The sequence below is a fragment of the Delphinapterus leucas genome, chromosome 1 (assembly GCF_059928025.1).
Source record: "Delphinapterus leucas isolate spDelLeu-1000000601 "Yukka" chromosome 1, BTC_Dleu_Yukka2, whole genome shotgun sequence".
NCBI lineage: Eukaryota > Metazoa > Chordata > Mammalia > Artiodactyla > Monodontidae > Delphinapterus > Delphinapterus leucas.
The window spans coordinates 92,469,721-92,486,941 of record NC_143129.1 but is presented as its reverse complement, the minus strand read 5'-3'; the positions used below and the strand labels follow the sequence as shown (position 1 = coordinate 92,486,941).

Below are 17,221 nucleotides of genomic sequence, written 5' to 3'. Positions count from 1 at the left end.
CTTAGGCCACACGCATTCCCATTCACCTCTCCCCTCAGCGTCAGTAAAATAGTCTCCATCATTTTCCAGGCAGGAGCCCAAAAGGGGACGGAGAAGGCAAAATAATGGGGGTGGGGGGACACACATGAATCGGCCCTAATCTTTCATCGTCAAAGCACGGGACGGGGCACTACATCAGCCCTGTCAAGACCCGGTCAAAATTCCGCCACTGGCAGCCAGCATTCCATTTATTCTCCATGCGTGGATAATGCGGGGAGGATGGGTTTTGTTGTTGTTCCTCTTGACTTGGCTTTGGAGTAAATATGGACAGTTTGTGGGGCGGTGTGAAAAGCGCAAGCCTGCAAGTCAGCTGGAACTATTTCAATCCCAGCTCTGGCACTGGGACCCTCTGCAAGTTGCTAAACTTCTCTGAGCCTCTCCATGTGAAATAGGAGTAACAGCAGCTATTTCCAGAATGTGGTAAGGAAATAAGAGCACGAAGCAGGCAGTGCCCAACACCTGCGGATTTTGTGGCAGCATGTGTCACTCATTGTTTAGTTCTGGCCCACGTTACAGTGAGTTTTCATTCCCTTGGATCCCTTCTGGCTAACCTTTGGGTTAAGAGTTTCTTCTTTCTTCCTACTGGACCCCTTGAGTCAGGAACTGGGTCCTTGTCATTGCTCTGTTCTTAGTTCCTATCACAATGCCTGGCACTGGGAAGTGTTCAGAAAGTTTTGTTCAGTTGGTCTGAATCGCAATGACTGTCCACAAAACTGATGCGTCACAGATGAATGGCCAAGAGGTGACCTGGTTTCCTGTAGGATCATTCCTGACTCGGAGCTGGTGCCTTCTTTAATAACTGCTGGATAACTTCTCCCCCATCCAGCAGCCCATGGCTCCCTCCTCTCCGGACTCAGCGATTCAGTAGGTGGAATCTTCACACACACACATTCTACACGTGTGCACACACACACACACATCACTCCACCACCCAAGGCAGCCACAGCCAATGGGCCTTCACCCAGGATGGATTTCAGATTTCTGTGGGGAGACAGGAAGGATGGGCAGGGGCTTCCTCCTCCAGAAAGGGCTAGCTCGGTTGGTAAACTCCAGGGAGACACGAGGAAAGAACAGGCTTTGGAGCCAGACATCCCTCTGTTTCAGATCCTGGTTCTTTCATTTGCTAGTAACCTCATATGGGCAGCTTACAGGACCCCTAAGAGCCTCCACTGAATTACCAGGTATTAACAATACCTTCTAGGGTCATTTTGAAGTTTGAAAGACGCGTGCACACTGCCTGGCCGATAGCCATTGCGCGCGCACACACACACACAAAAATTAATAAGCACCTTTCCTCTCGTAGCTTCTGCCACCGAAAACTACACATCTACCATTTGATTGCGTGGGAATTTGAGGGTGACCCTAATCACTTCCCAACTAGAGCTGTGGGGCTGTTCGCTCTAAGCCCCCTCCCTCCATCTCTGCCCCCAGGGGTCCAGGATTCAGGAAGAGCCTCTCTTGTTATTTTTTTCCTCTACAATTTGGTATTAAATGCTCTGAGGGCGGGAAGGCGGCTTGCCTCTAATTGCAGCTGTCACTCCCCATCAGGCAGAGGGGAGTTCAGCCAGGAAGAGGTGAGGGAGGAGAAACGGATTGCCCTGCTGGTCAGGCTCGGCCCAAACAGGGACCCACATTGTCTTTTCCCAGCCAGTGGGCGTTCCCTGCCAGGGTGGGAGGGACAGGCAGGCGGGCCCTGGATCTGGCAGCGTTGCTCTCCGGCCACGTGCCCAGCACGGCTTTAGGTGTAGCCACGGGTGCCGGAGCTGAGCTGCTGCCCCTCCACCCTGGGTTATCCTGGACAAGGTGGGAAGATGAGGCCAAAGGCATTTTAAAATGAGTGCGTATTTCTTCTTGGCTCACCTTGCCTCACTGGTGAATTCACATGTTCTTGTGCCCTGGGTGGAGGTTCTGAGCTGGAGACAGGGTGTTGGGGAAGGAGTGTGTGTGATTCCAGGGCCCGGCGTCTGTTCTTCAGTCAGCCCCTGCCTGCGGCCTGTACTTGGACAGGTAGCACATCCAGGCTTACTTCCTCATCTGGAAAATGGGGATAATACCTGCCTTTCTCGCCCATTTACGAAGGAGATAATGGATATGAAAAGGCTTTCAGACATTTAACGTGCTATACAAATAGTAGCTTTCCTTTCCTGTGCTTCCGGAAAGGCTTGGGGCTTCCCCAAGCACTCCTTATACACACTCCTTAGTCAGCCGTTTCTCAGGGTCCAGGGATGGGCTGAAATCTCGAGGGCAACAGAAGGGGGTGGGAATTTGCCTCTCTGCTCCCACTCCCAGGAGGGCCAGGCTTTACTACCTGTGCCTGGAGCAGCGCTTTGCCAAGGAAGCGAACAGTTATGAGGCTGGGGACACGAGAAACAAGGTCTTTATTGGCGATGTCTCTGGGGAACCTGTGGCCCCAGTGCCCGATCCATGCAGAATGTTACACTGAGGCCTTTGGGGGCAGTGAAGGAATGTCAGAAGGATTTCCTGGTCTTCTCCCCCTGCCCCTCTCCTGCTGTCACCTCCAGCCCCAAAGCAACATACACACACATTCTCTCTCTCTCTCTCTCTGTCCAGGGACTCTTGCCTCCCCCACCAGCCAGCCCCTAGCACAGCCTCGCCCAACTACAGGCCTGTCAGCTCTGCTCCAGACCTTCTGCTGCTTCTCCCTCCCTTCTCGGCGGAAGGGACTTGGAGTTAGGCTTTTGAAAGCCATACCACCTGGCCTCTTTCCCAGGGGCCCAGCACTGGGACCTGGCCCTTTTGGGTCAGTCAAATTTCTACCTCTAGGATTCAGACCCAAACTGCTGTGTTAACATCAAAGCCAGAGGGTGAGGATTCCAGGGCCTTGGGGCAGCTGGTGGAAGGATTCTCCCCTCGTCTGGGCTCCGAGGTACCTGGGAAGGGGCAATGTCCAGAGCCCTTGGAATGGCCCCGCTTCTTGCCCTTCTGCAAGCGTCCGGCTCTGGGCTCAGAGGCCGTGGGTGTCACCCAGCCTGGTTTCTCCTTCAGCAGCCGGTCACGGTCAGGCCGCACACTACGCAAGAACTTCCTAAAGATGTTTGCTGTTAGGGCAAACCTGCGGCCCAGCTCCCGCGGCGGGCCCCTACCTCCTTTGGGGGCTCCTGCCTCCCGGGTCTCACCCTTCTCCCCACCCTTCTCCAGTTCCGGCAAGTCCAGCCAGTTGCCCACCAGGTCCGCAAAAACGTTGTCACCTAACACCAGAGGCTGTCGATTCCGGCCCCGGGACATCAACGTGGAGGTCCAGTCATCCGGTTCCACCAGCTCTGGCCCCCGCTGGGCACAGCTTTGGTGCTCTGGCAGCCGTGTCCTGGGCGGGGGAGCCAGATCCCTCCCACACACACTCCTAGGAGATGGAAGCTTGGCGCTGCTGCCCAGAGCGGGTTGGCTGGAGGGGGAGCAGCCCGCAGGCCTGGCAGGACCGCTGCCACCCTCCCACTGAGGGGGCTCGAGCTGCGTCCGGGGGCTTTCAGGGCAGCCTGGGGCAGGACCCCCTCCAGAGATCTCCAGCTGCTCCAGTGCTGTCTGCACCTGCAGGAGCTTCAGTTCTTGCAGCGCCCCCATCATGCAGTTCATCTGATCCTGCAAGCCATCGCCCACTTCCTTCATGGACATCTGCAGGGGAGAGAGCACAGGGCCTGTGAGCCAGGGGGAAGGGCTGTTCCCCAAACACACACCTCCAGGGTCATTCCAGCCTGCCACTGACCCCATCTCTGTACAGCCTAGTACACTGCAGATCAGGGCTGGGAGGGGAGGAATTTTGACACGGATATGGCTGGATAAAGGAAATACTATAAACGGCAGCTGGCTTGCTAAGACAAGCACCATCCTGAGCTGCATATATGTATACATATATGCATATGTATAACTAATCTATATTTAATCTCCCCAACTACTCTGTGAGGTAGTATTATTGTTCCTATTTTACAGGTGAGGAAACTGAGGCACGTAAGTAACTAGCTCAAGATTACACAGACGGTAAGAGGTGGCACTGAGATCAGTCTGACGGTACAGAAAGTTCCAGTGGCCACCTGTGTCCTCTGTGTCTGTGCCCTCTCCTCCTGAGCCTCCCTGAGATGAGGATGATGAAGACAACAACGATTTGTGGGCAGTTGCCATGTAACAGGAGTTGAGCTAAGTACCCCGTGCACATCACCTCATTGCATCTTTATATAAACCCTAGGAGGCTGGTACTATAATTCTCACGTTAACATATGAGTTAACCACGGTGAGGGTGAAGTAACTTGCCTAAGGTCACATGGCTCACGCTGCTGGGACTCAAACACAGGACGTCTCACTCCAAATGCTAGAGTCCTAACCACCAAGCACTGCCTCAGGATGGCTGGGCAGTGGAGGAGGGCTGAGAGGGACGCTAGGGAAGAGGAGGGGCTCAGATTCCCTAAGAGAAAGGGAGGGTAGGCCTGGGGTTTCCTTTCACTGCTGTTCACATCTGGCAGGTCAGGAGACAGATAAGGAGCCATGAAGCTCCTGTTTGCTGAGACCCCTGCCCAGCTCTGCCCAGCCCTTCTCTCCCTTCCCAACACCTGTCCCCTCTCAGCTGCTCTCAAACTTGGCTCCAGTGCTCTTCCTGCCTTCTTGGCCCAATTGGCTCTGCTGTCCTAGCCAAGAGTGGGGACACTGGGGGCCAGTTCCCCAGCCCCTCTGTGGGTGTCTAAGGCCCGAGTCCCAGGCGCCAGCTGGAAGGGGCTAAGAGATTGACTTGGGTGAGGGCCGAGTTTGGAGGCTGGGCAGGGGATGCTTTGTCTGATAACATTCACGAGGTTCCCGTCCCCGGGCCCAAGCTGCCTTGGTTCCGCCAGCTCCCTCCCCAGATCTGCTCATGTTACAACGGCAAACCTCAGGCAAGGGGACCATCTGTTTCTTAAGCCCCCCAGAGACCCACCGGGATCATCTTACCTCCCAGCCTTGTCCTAACGCACAGAGCTAAGCCCACAGCGTGGAGGGGTGCAGGGCCTGGGAGGGCAGGCGCAGAGGCTCTGCAGCGCTGTGCTGGCAGCTGACCCTCTCAGGCTTTAGGGTCACACCCTCCCCTGCCAACTCGGGCTTTGGTAGGGGTTAGGGGCCAGCCCAGGCTCTCCTGAGCCAGCAGTGCTAACAGACAGTGGAGGACTGACTGTCGCTGAGGGCAAGGAAGCCGTTGCTGAGTGTAGGATTGCCCCCGCTCTGCAAGAAGTGGTGGTTCGGGGCCTCACGGCCTGGGGTTTGCCAGGCTGCTGGGCAAGCATGCTCCATTTGAGTGGCAGCAGCAGCAGCAGGAGACACAGCCTGTGGCGTGGCCACGCTTGCTGACGGCCCCCTGCTCTGGCCTCTTTGGCTTCTACCTTCCTGACCCCTTCCTTCTGGAGGCAGCTCAGCCACAACTGGAAGACCCAGAGCAGAGTCAGGAGACTCTGAGCCCCAAACCAAACTCCTCAAGGTCCCTTCCCGGCAAACTGCTGCACCGACTCTCCTATTTCTGCCCCCTGCCTCATACCACTCACCCCAACCTGGAACCTCAGGGTCATATTTGGCTTTCCCACCCCACTGGCCGTTCTTGTCCCCAGATGCTGCACATCTGCCCTTCTACCCCCTGCAATGCTGCAGAAGCCTCCTTGCAGGCCACCAAATCAGGCTTCCCGACACACACCTCCGACCCTGTCACTCGCCACTCAGAAGCATAATCTACTCCCGTATACACCCCACACTCCCATCAGAACCTCTTCTGTGATACTTAAAACGCTCTTCCCTGTCGTCCTGCTACTCACAGCTCCTCTGTGCATTTAAGTGCTGGGTCACTGATGAAACATTCATTGAGCATCTACCTCTTGGGGGCAGGGACTGAGATCTACACATCATTGTGTTGCCCCAGAACCCAGCTAGCACCTCTGCACTTACTACATATCCATAAAACATACACTGAGTACCACTGAGCACCCCAAATTGCTTGCTGCCCTCAGTAAGCCACTACCCAGGGAGGAAGGGTCAGGAACCTTTCTCAAGGTTTCATTTCACCAAGAGGCACAGAGTCGGAGCGTGCCAGCTTCCTTCCAGAAGGCTAAACACAGTCCAGGTCAGAAGCGGTGGGAGGAATGAAATGACCCCATTCAATCCCTTCCAGTATGGAAAAATCCTTAAGAAATAATGCTGACATTTTCTACCTTTTTAAAGTGAGAATGAATGTGTGGGTATGTATGAATTCAGGGATGCCCATAAAACAGAGGCCCCATTTAAGTAAATAAGAGCTGAAGTTGCAGCCCTATGGAAAATGATAGTGCATTGGTTAAGATCTTGGGTTCTGGAGACAAACGGAACAGGGTTCAAATCCCAGCTCTGCCATGTAATAGCTGTGTGATCTGAGCAAGCTATTTAAATTGTTTTTTAATTTCTCCATTCTTGCTTTTTTTGGCCGCCCTGCACGGCTTGCGGGATCTTAGTTCCCCCACCAGGGATTGAATCTGGGCCACTTCAGTGAACGTGCTGCCTCCTACGAACCACTAGACCGCCAGGGAACTCCAATTTCTCCATTCTTTAAAATGGGAATAAGAGTTCCTGCCTGGTCCAACTTTGGACAGACGAGATGAGGTAATGTGTGTTTATGCGTGGCCTACAGGTGGATTTTGGCTGTTATCTTAAGACTTCCTGAGAACTTCCAGAACATTTCTTCCTCAGTGAACCTGAACACGCAGTAGTGATAGGATTGCGTTCACCTGTCTGGTCTGATTGAGGAGAAACGTCTCGTCTGGTCCCTTTTCCCACCCTGGCACCACACAGAGGAAGGAAAAGGGAAGCCTCGCATCCTCCTGCCCACAGTCCAGCCAGATTCGGTCAGCCGGCCACAGAGCGCTGACCTTGGAGCGCAAGAGGCAGCCGTGAGGGGGCTGAGGATGGAAGAAGGAAGCCCAAGTGTGGGAAACGGGGAGGCCAGGGAGTGGGGAGGCAGGAGCATCGGCTGGGGCGCCTGATGGAGAAGGGAGCTGCCTTTCCCAGCCCCGGGGGAGTGATGTCACCCAAGGAGAAAGAGCCAGAGGGCAGGCTGCTGTCTTCCCCAGAGCGTGGGACCCGCTCAGATCCCAAGGTTTCTCTGGCCGAGAGGGAGAAGAGAGAGCAACGTGGGGTGGGCGTAAAGGAGAGGCGCCAAACCTGAGAAAGTCCCGAGCTACAAACGAACACTAAATCCCATGCTGTAGGTGATGAGTTCCTCTCTGGCCTCCCAGTGCCTCAGGATGGTGCCAAGTCATACCCAACTTGCCCTCAGGGCTCAGGTGGAAAAGTCACAAGAAGGCCTAATTAGTTCTGATTCGTTTGAGTGGGAATGGCTCTAACAGGCACTACCGTCTTTCTCCACCCCAGCTCACACACACTCACACACGCTTGTACACACACGTGTGCACACAGGCACAGAGCTAGCCTGCTCCACCGCCAAGCACAACACCCGTGATAAGCATATCCTAGAGACGGCTGTGCGAACCCTTTCTGAGAAAGGTCTCACCACCCTCCTTGCATCCACCCCACCCCACAGCCCATCTCCCACCCCCAGCATCTTCTGGGCCTCCAAATGTCTCATTCTAAACATTTTCTTCCTGTCAAACTTTAATCCTCCCACTGCAATCTAAACCAGCCCCTGGCTTCCTCCCTGTGGTGGAGCTGGATGCCCCCCGGGCACCCTCCTACGGTTTGTAAAGAGCCCCGTGCTGTCCTGTGGAGACCTGGCCCACTCCAGCTGACTAACTCGGCCACTCCACATGGGGCAGATTCACCAACCTTTTGTGCGTCGGATTCTGACTGTGAAATGATAACCCCTCACACGTGTGTAGCACTTGCTCTGTCTTCTACATGACCTCGTCTGATCCCCACAATTGCTCCGGGAGTCTGACGAGGCAGCTGGAGTTATCCCCACTTAATGGATTAGGAAGCTAGGGAGCTGAGAGGTTCGTTTTCTCCCCCAGTGTTTCCTAAACACGCTTCCCTAGACTTTCCTTCATGATTTCACCATATCTATATATGACCTAGTCTCCTACTTAATACTTAAATCTGTTTATATAAATTAATGGATTTATATGGAAACTTATATGAAATGTATATCACTTGCCATAAACAGATGGTAACGCTTCCTATCTATCCATCTATCCATCTATCCATCGAAACTAAGCTTTTCGTCTATCACCTGATGTCATCTTGTGCACCTCCAGTGGAAACACAGATCTATTGCCTGAGGTTCCGAGGTGGATTGGTGGCAGGACTGGGACCCCATGCCTGGCCCTCTGACTCCAGGCCCGTGAGCTTTCCATGTCATCATAATCCCTGACTCTTCAGCCTCGTGGGATTGTTGTGAGAAGAAACCAGGATAGTCAGTGGGACGTGCGAGGGCAATTATCATCACATGGGGAGGAAGAACATGAAGTTGTGGAGGGACTCCAAGACCCAATTCGGTTCACTTCCACTGAAGGTGTTTCTTCACTGACTCATCTGAAGGGGGAAGATGCTGCTGGGAAGCCAAACCCCACCATCCTGGCCCTCCAGCCCTGAGCCCTCCGCGGGGTGGTGAGGGCTCAGCTGCCCATGGACAGCTCCCCTCCATGGCACTCGCTGGGCCCTTTGTGGTTTGGGAGGAGTAAGGATGGGAAAATGTGACACCAGCATCCTGGGCAACCTTCCCAAGCCCTCTCCTAGGCCCCTGACTGATCCCACAGCTGTGCCCTCCATCCATCCATCTCACGCCCTCTCCCAGTTCAGCCAGAATCCTTTGACACAGGCTCCAGCTTTGCCCATGGACCTGGCAGTGTGCCCTGCCTCGCTCCCCCCACCCCCATTACTCACAAGATCCCCACACAGTTCCTTTCAGCCCCTCTGGAAGCTAGAAGGAGGTTCAGGGCCGGAAATGGGAAAAGCCCAGCTTTTGCCAAGTGGCCCATTCTCCAGCTCCGTGAATAGGGACCTTCACAGCCCCCTGCTCTTGGCTGGAACTCTCAACAGGAAGGTAAGGTAGAAACTGTGCCAAGAGCCGGAGGAGGGAGGAGGGTAAAGAAAGGAGGAAGTGTGAAATGGATGAGCCCACTCTCCCAACTGAACAATCTACTGGGGGCCATGTGCTTGGGCAAGAGGCAGACAGACGGAGAGAGGGGCCCAGTCTCACTCCTGCAGGGAGCTTGCCTCTCAGCCTCACCTCTCCCCTGTCCAGCTTTAGCCCCTCTCCAAGGCAGCCAGTGAACCAAGTTCCTTGGGCATCCAAGGGACCTCAAAGAGTTACCTTCTTTTTCTCCTTTCTGATTCAGGCCTTCATACTCTCCTGTGTGGACTCTTCTAATAACCTTCTACCTCATCTTCCCACCTCAATTTCCTCCCTCCCCCCATCCCCACCCCAACCACCTCCTAGATCCCAGGGCACATCTCTAACCATGCTGCTCGGCAATGCATGTGGAAAAGGTCAGACTCTTTAGCATGGCATTCAACCCCGCCCCCCCTTCTGCTCTCAACAGCTCTTTCAGCCCTGTTGCCCACTCCTTTTCTGCATATACCCTATGTTCTAGCCATAATCCAGTGAGTCTTCAAATGTCCCCTCTAGACAGTCTTCAAACACCCCCATTACTTCCATCTCTGCACGTTTTGGTCGTGTCGTTTCACCATCTGCCTGAAATGCTCTTTTTCTCCTGTTCCCATCCCTATTTATCCCTCGAGGTGTGGTTCAAATGCTACCACTTCCGTGAAGCCTTCCCTGATCCCCTAGCTGGAGGTAATTCCTCCCTCTCAGAGCACTGAATGTGTGCCTCTCATCTAGTATGTATCCTCCGTTTCTATACAAGACATTTGCATGCATATACTGGCTAAGAGTGTGAGATCTGCAGTCAGACTGGCTGGGTTTGAATCGTAGTTCTGCCACTTATCAGTCGTAGTTCTGCCACTTATCAGCTCTATACCTTGGCCAAGCCACTTAACGTCCCCATGTCCCATTTATAAAATGGGAATAATGGAAGTGCAACTTCCTAGTGTTGCTTTGGCAACTGACATAATACCTGAGATATCTGGCATATCAATAACTGTTAACATCAATGTATGTTGTTATTATTATCACTCCCATTAAACTCTAAGTTTCCTGAAGGCAGGATCAGTGTCTGTTTATATTTGTAACCAAAGTACTAGTGCCTGGCAAAGTACGAACTCAATAAGTGTGTTCTGTGAACGAATGATGCATGCACACCAGTCTGATCAGCTCATCACTGTGAGTTTACCAAGTGCTTACATCAGGTACTGTGTTATGTGCTAGGGGCATACAGCTGGGGAGGCACTTGACATAATCTTCACAGTAGCTGTATAAAGTAGGTACTTTTAAAAGCCCATTTTACAGATGAGAAAGCTAAGGAACAGAGACGTCAAATAATCTGCCAGGGTCACACAGAGCCAGGTTTTGAGTTCAGGTTGGCCTGACCCCAAATCCTGTGCTCCATGCTCTTCCCACTGACTACAGCACACCCCAGCAAAGTCCTCTTCACTCTAGCTCTAAACATCAAGGGAGACCACATTATGAGATCCTTTGCAGAAGTTTTTTCTGCCTCAGGAAACTTGCTCTTTTGCCCCAAGAGCTGAAGGCTGTTCCTAATGTACCTCCTCTATCACCTTCTTATTTCCTCCTTATTTTGCCTTTATGCTCTGGTCCTCCTCCATGTACCAGAATCTCCTGAACTTGTGGCCACTAGTGGCTAGATAATTGCCTTCTAGGAACACCAAGTTGTTCTAGAAGGACCTTCCCCAGCCTGAGAGAAGTCTCTCTGCTGCTTCACCAGGCCTCAGCTAGGATCGACATTAAAGGAGCTGGTTCCATCAACCTCCTCCTCCTCCAAGAAGCCTTCCCACCCTGGCTGTACTTTACTCAGCCTTTATGCACTCTGTTTGCTCTACACTGATCTGAACTCACGAGCAACACCCTGTGAGCATCTTACATCTGCTTCCTCTGTGTGCCTATGTCTACCCCATTTGTTGGAAGCCCTCAAGGGAGCAGTGTATAAGGAACAGCTGGTCCCAAGGCCTGTGTTCAGGCAGGCCCCTCTTTGGCTGCTGGAGCGGGGAGAGATATATTCCCTACTGAGTAGTTGCAGCCCTGACCCCCTCATCCTTAGGAAGAAGTGTGTCAGCTGCTGCTACTCTCCTGCTACATTTCAGCCCTGAAACCAGATCCCTGTCCTTTTCCAAACAGGGGAGAAGGGCCAGTTCTCCAGACATCAACCTAATTGAGCCAGGATCCCCAAATTCTCAGCATCCTTCCAGTGCTCACTTGTTACAATGCAAATTTTCTGCTTCAGGAAATTGGGAAATTCTGCTACTTTGGTTTTCAAGATCAGGCTCTTCTTGTCTAGATTTTCTGGGCCAAGGGCAGGACCAGGAGGCAGGAGAGGAGTGCACAACACCCTCGACAAAGAAAATTTCACAACTCCTTGATGTTTCTTTTTCCAGCAGCCTTAACCCACAGTGTCTGTAGGACGTATGCTTCTTGAAGGGAATTTAACGGCATAAATGAATGTAGAGCTTGACTAGTATTACATGAGTGCCATTCCTGGGCACACACTAACTTAGGGCAAAGCCAAGCATCACACAGTCCTCCTGGGTGGCAGGGAAGATTCTGCCTGGGATGAACACACACACACACACACACACACACACACTTCAAGCTCATGACACATACTGACTATAAGCCTTTCCCACCCCATTGCAGACCCAGGGGATAAACAAGCCAACACCTTCCTAACCCAGGCACAACCAAGCTGCGGTGAATTCAAACCCCAAAGTCCTTAGAGGAGCCAAAAGGCTGAGCCTGAGCAACTCAGCTCCACCTTCTCCTTCACTCCATTGGGAAAACAGAGTCACTGAGATCTGGCTCTGCCTAAGCCCTGGGCTGAGGCGTCAGGGAGTGAACAAGACTCTAATAGCTCTGCCTGTCACTCTGCTCTGTCTCCTTTCTGGGCAGACTGGCACTGGGGAGGGGGCGGAACACCATGGGTGGAGGGAGGGTGCAGAGCTCTCCCATCTGAGTGTCATTCTGGGCCCCAGGCCAGGCATTTGGCTTCCTCTCCAAGAGAGTCAAAGGCTGAAGCTGTTCAGACAAAGGGCCAAATGAAAGCTAATGGGGAGCTGGGTGACTTCAGCCTCTCCCCTTCCTCCTTCCGGGGACTGGGGCTCAAGTCCTTGGCAGGAGAGCGTGCAAATCAAGACCTGGAGCTCAGCTCTGTGCAGATTCCTATTGCCTTTTTTATTCTCCCGGCGTCCACAGACTGTCTTCGCCCCCCCTCACCACCTCCCACCTAAGGTGCTGTAAAAAATGCAAATCAGTAGGATTTTAAAATTCAAGCCCGTGCCAGGAACACCCACAAACCCTCTATTAAGGCAGATCCTGAGGTGGGTGGTGTGGTCCCAGATTCCAAGCAAAAAAAAGAGGATTCTGTTAGATTCTTTTCTCAACATGGCCCTTGGACTTCAGACATTATCTGTGGCAACCTTGACCTTTCCTTCTGGTATTGGACAAGTGAATGGGACAAGTCAGAATTATGTGTGGGCTGGGGCCAGCCATCCCAAACTGACATGGAAAGCGTGAGAAAATGAGTATGGGAAAGGACATGATGGAGACTCTTCTGTCCCTCATCTAAGAAGCATTCCTCTGGGTAATGTTCCCATCTGAGTGTCACCACCAAAAGGGCTTGGGGAGGAAGTCCCAGAGAAGTGACCATTGACCTGAAAAGCCAGGCCCCGGAGTGGGACAGACAGAAAGAGTGCCTGGGCCACTTGACCAGGAAGCATCAATGAGAACACCTGCTGCTACAAGCTCCCCCTCCCCCACAAGCCGGCCCCTGTTAAAGCTGCCAAGCTCCCTCCCCAGCGGGAAGAGCGGACAGTTTGCAGGCAGGAGTGGGAGAGGCTGTCATGGAATCTGGAGAGCCATGGGCTGGCACTTTTTGGATCCAGGTCTGCTGTTGTCAGCCTGGGTGCCCCTGGCCCTGAAAAGCAAGAAGAAAGAGGGGAGAAAAGTGAGACCGAAAAGAGGTCGACTCCAAGAGAAACAAACTAAAAGGGACAAAAGGAGGCGGAGGCAAAGCCCCAGGAGAGCCTGGTTGACAGAGACGGCTGTGGCGGCCCAGGTGGGGGACGTACATAATATCTGTCTGAATTCTGGTGGTGGGCAGAACAAGAGAGGTGGCAGGTGGGAGGGGGAGGGATATTAAGTCAGTAAGAAGCAATGCGCCTCCCACAACAGAGTTTCGGCAGGCGCCGCCCTCCCCACTTGGGCGATTTCCACGCCCCGCCGCCCACCCCCCGACCCCGAGACTGTGCCACTTCTCCCGGCCCCCGCACCCCGGCCTCTGCACGTTCCCTCCTCGTTCCCCCAGCCCAGACCCCTGACATCTGGCTGGGCCTCCGCACTCCCGCTCGCGAGCTGCCAGGCGGCGCCCGTCCTCCCGCGCCGGGCCCGCCCCCGCCGGTCCAGCTGCCAGCCCCCTCCCCGCTGGCAGGCAAGTCCGGGCAGACAGCCGGCAGGGCCTGCCCCTGCAGCCGCGCCAGCCCTGCCAAGCCCGGCCGCCACAGCTGGGGGGGTGCCCGGAGGTGCCAGCTCCCCTCGAGCGAGCAGTCCCTGACCGACCTCCTGCCCCGCGCAGGGCTGGGGCCACGCACCCTCCTCCCGGCGCCCCGCGCAGCCCCAGCTGCCCGGCAGCCGCGTTCCGCTCTTTCCGTGTGGGCGCCCGGGTCCCACCGCGTCTCGGGTGAGCCCTCTTTGCTCCTTCGGGTCTCTGGGCACATTTCGGTCTGGACTTGCTTGGCTCCCTCCGTCTCTCTCACTCGTTCGTGCCTGCCTCCCTCTCACACAAGTCTCTGCTCCAAGTTTCCACGGGGCCCCTTTCCCTCAGGACAGGCCCTGTCCTCCGCCTGCTCGCCGTGTGCCCTCCTCTCCTCTCTGGGCCTCGGCCCCGCGCGCGTCGCGGTCCCGGGGTCCTGGCGGAGGCCAGGTACCCGTCGTGGCGGAGCAGCCCTCCCAGCCCCCGGCTCCCGCTCCGCTCTTACCAGCTCCTGTTTGAGGCGGCGCAAATAGCAGTCCATTTCCCTGCTCTTCTTCCTCATGCGCCTATTGGCCGGGCTCGGCTCCACGAGAGAGTCCCAGGTTGGGAACACCGGTCCCACCGAAACCGCGCTCGGCCGGCTCGCGGCCCCCCGCGCCTCTCGCAGCGCCGAGCCGAGCCTCTGCTCCCAGGTCCGGACTTGGAGCCGCTTCCCGGCTACTCGCGGCGCGCAGTCCGTGCTGGGGGCGGAGGGAAAAGTGGGACAGCCTATGAGAATGCAGGAGGGATGCCTTCAGCCAATGAGAAGAACGCACGGGGGGCGCGGGCTGGGCTGCAGTGGATGGGCCCTGGAGCGGGTGGGTGCACCAGGCGAGGGCCTCCGCTCCTGGGGGGCTGACATGGGGGACACCTACCTGGTCCTGGCCGGTGCGGCGGGGGATATCGTGACGCCAGACTGTACCGACGTCCCCCAACAAAGCACGTGACCCCCAGAGAGAGCCCGTCTTACGGGATGGGAACTGGGTAGCGGTCTCGGAAGAAGCTGAGTACCTCAGTGTCAACACTGTTTCCCAAACTCCGATCAGAAAAGGAACACCCTCCACCCCAAATGCCACTCGGCAGCTCTTTTGAATTCTGAAGTGTTCAAAAAAGTGGACTCCGGAAGTGTGGGTCTACCTCACCTTCCAGTCTACTCCTCACCCCTGGAGCGGAGGAGCCGCCGCTCGGTCCGTTCACGTATTTATCACGAAGCAATGGAGGCTCTACTGTACTCCCTGCAGGGTTATAGGTCTGCCGTTACTGAACAAGACAGGCTAGGTCTCTGGTCTCAAGAACGTACAAGGGGCGGCGGAAGGGAAGGGGATAAGACAGGTAAAAAAATAAAAATTAGACACCATAATTTCAGGTAATGACTCTTCATGAAAACATAAAATAGGGTAATGCGATGGGGGCTGCCTTCAGTAGGGTGGGCAGGGGTGGAGGAGCAGGCCTTTCTCTCCCGCAGTACTGCGGCGGCGTCAGTTATCCTAATTCTTGCTCTGGCCACTTGCGAAGCTCTCTGTAAGGTCGGGGGAGGGAGAGAGGACTCAAAGATGCTAACATTCTATTCAGCAGACGCGGCACATGCGCCGGAGGTGTGCGAGCTCTAGCCAGGTCCTGGGCGATGGACCCGAGAGGGGCCGCAGGCCTGCCCGGGCGTTCCTCCCAGCCGAACCCAGGACCCGCAACGCCGGCCTCCGCGTGAGTCGGCGCTGAGGTTCCCACCCGGTGCCCGGGCTCCCTGCAATACGGCCTGGCCCGCGGGGGGGCGGTGTTGCAGGGCCCGAGAATAATTAGCGCAATTAGCGACTTGTTGTTTCAAGGTAATTAATGGGGGAAAGTTTGCCCCAGGCAGAATTTAGGGATCTCCGAAAGAGTCAACCTTGAAGACGCGAGAGAAGGGGCAAAGCAAGGAGGCAGAAACTTCGGCCATTCCGATCCGTGTCAGCAAAGAGCGCCACCTCTGTTTACCATGGAGAGGTGAGAGCGAAGGAGGGAGGGAGGATAAAAATGAACGTCTTCAGAAATGAAGACTTTGCAGAGTCCAGTCGGATGGCCTCCACTTAGCCCCGGGTTCTCAATTATAGTGGACCTTGCCTAGGGCTCTCGGCCTAGCCCTGACTGCCCCCTTTGGATGAAGCTGGGTAGCGGAAGCCGCGGGATAGAGAAAAGGAAAAGGCACACAGGTGGGTCAGAAACCAGTCCGAAGCCTGTGTCTCGGTGGCCGCTCGCCAACTCAGGTGGCCTCGCTCCCTTCGAGATCGCGGCACAGGATCCCGCGTGGGTCAAAAAAGCCGACGGCCGGGGGATGGAGCTGAGAATCTGCCCCCGAGTTTCCAACGCCCGCTGGGAGAGCCCGAAAATGCATTTCTTGCTGCTCTCCCAGGCCGGCCACCGCCAGTGGCGAGTCCGGCCCGCTGGTCCACTCAGCGTTGCAGAGCCCGGCCCCCGGCTTCCTGGCAGTTGTGAATCGAGATCCCCAAGGGGCCCCTTTGGGTAGGACACGAGGAGAGTTCAGAGTGGGAACCATTCCCAAGTATGGGGCTAAGGTCTCCAGCCCAGGTGGACCAGTTTTTGAGTTGAATCCTCTGGGACTGCCCGTTAACATATAGTTCACGGAGGAAGTTTTATGTGGGGAGAAACAACACAAAAGAGCTCCTCAAGCCGGAGGGCCGGTGCTTTGCTGTGCAGCACCCAGCAGCAGTGGCAGGTATAGGAGGCACTGAGTCTGCAGGTGTGTGGCTGAAATAGTATTGGGAGTCAAGTTTCAGGCCTAATTTTCTCCATGCCTTTGAGCTCAAGGACTGGAATCCTCTTGGAAGTTAGTGGGAGAGCAGCTATGGTTAAAACTCCCGGAGATGCAGGCTGATGTCTTCACAAGAATTTAGGACTGGGTGTTTAGGCCTTCTAGAGTATTGACAACACAGTATGACCTTGCACAGATGCTTTCCTTTTACTGGCCTCAGTTTCCTTGCTATGTGAATCTTAACACTTTTATATGCCTTACAAAACTCTATTTTGACAATGATCTGTGAAGTAGTCAGGACAAGGGGAATCCATCTTGGAGATGAAGAATATATTGTTAGCAAAGCCGAAGATTGCATTCTACCCACTTTTTTATTTTTGCGGTACGCGGGCCTCTCACTGTTGTGGTCTCTCCCATTGCGAAGCACAGGCTCCGGACACACAGGCCCAGTGGCCATGGCTCACGGGCCCAGCTGCTCCGCGGCATGTGGGATCTTCCCAGACTGGGGCACGAACCGTGTCCCCTGCATCGGCAGGCGGACTCCCAACCACTGTGCCACCAGGGAAGCCCTCTACCCACTTTTAAGGTCAAGGATATGGCAAGAAAAAAAACTGATGACCATAAACTCAGTGCAGTGCTCAAAAGAGACAGGTCCCAGCCAAGTCAGAAGTGCTATTACCGTGTGGTTCCCCCAGAACTTTGGAGGACAATTACTGTCAAACTCTGGGGTGCTTTTATGATGCTGGACCACTACAACTTTCTTGCTCCCCTGCCTCTGAGAAGGTCAACATTACACCAGGGTGTGTGGAGCCCTCTCTCTTACCTGGTTTCTGAAGAGGTAGCTCTG

At 54.7% G+C, this 17,221-nt stretch overlaps 1 protein-coding gene across 1 annotated transcript; it reads right to left on the bottom strand.

Moving 5' to 3' along the window:
* Positions 1-209: 209 nt before the first annotated feature.
* INKA2 (inka box actin regulator 2) lies at positions 210-14,311 on the bottom strand. Its single transcript, XM_022584077.3, has 2 exons — positions 14,095-14,311; positions 210-3,669 (listed from the first exon to the last, which is right to left on the bottom strand). The coding sequence occupies exons 1-2, from the start codon at positions 14,149-14,151 to the stop codon at positions 2,827-2,829; spliced, it is 900 nt and encodes a 299-aa protein (XP_022439785.1). The 5' UTR covers positions 14,152-14,311; the 3' UTR covers positions 210-2,826.
* Positions 14,312-17,221: the final 2,910 nt, after the last annotated feature.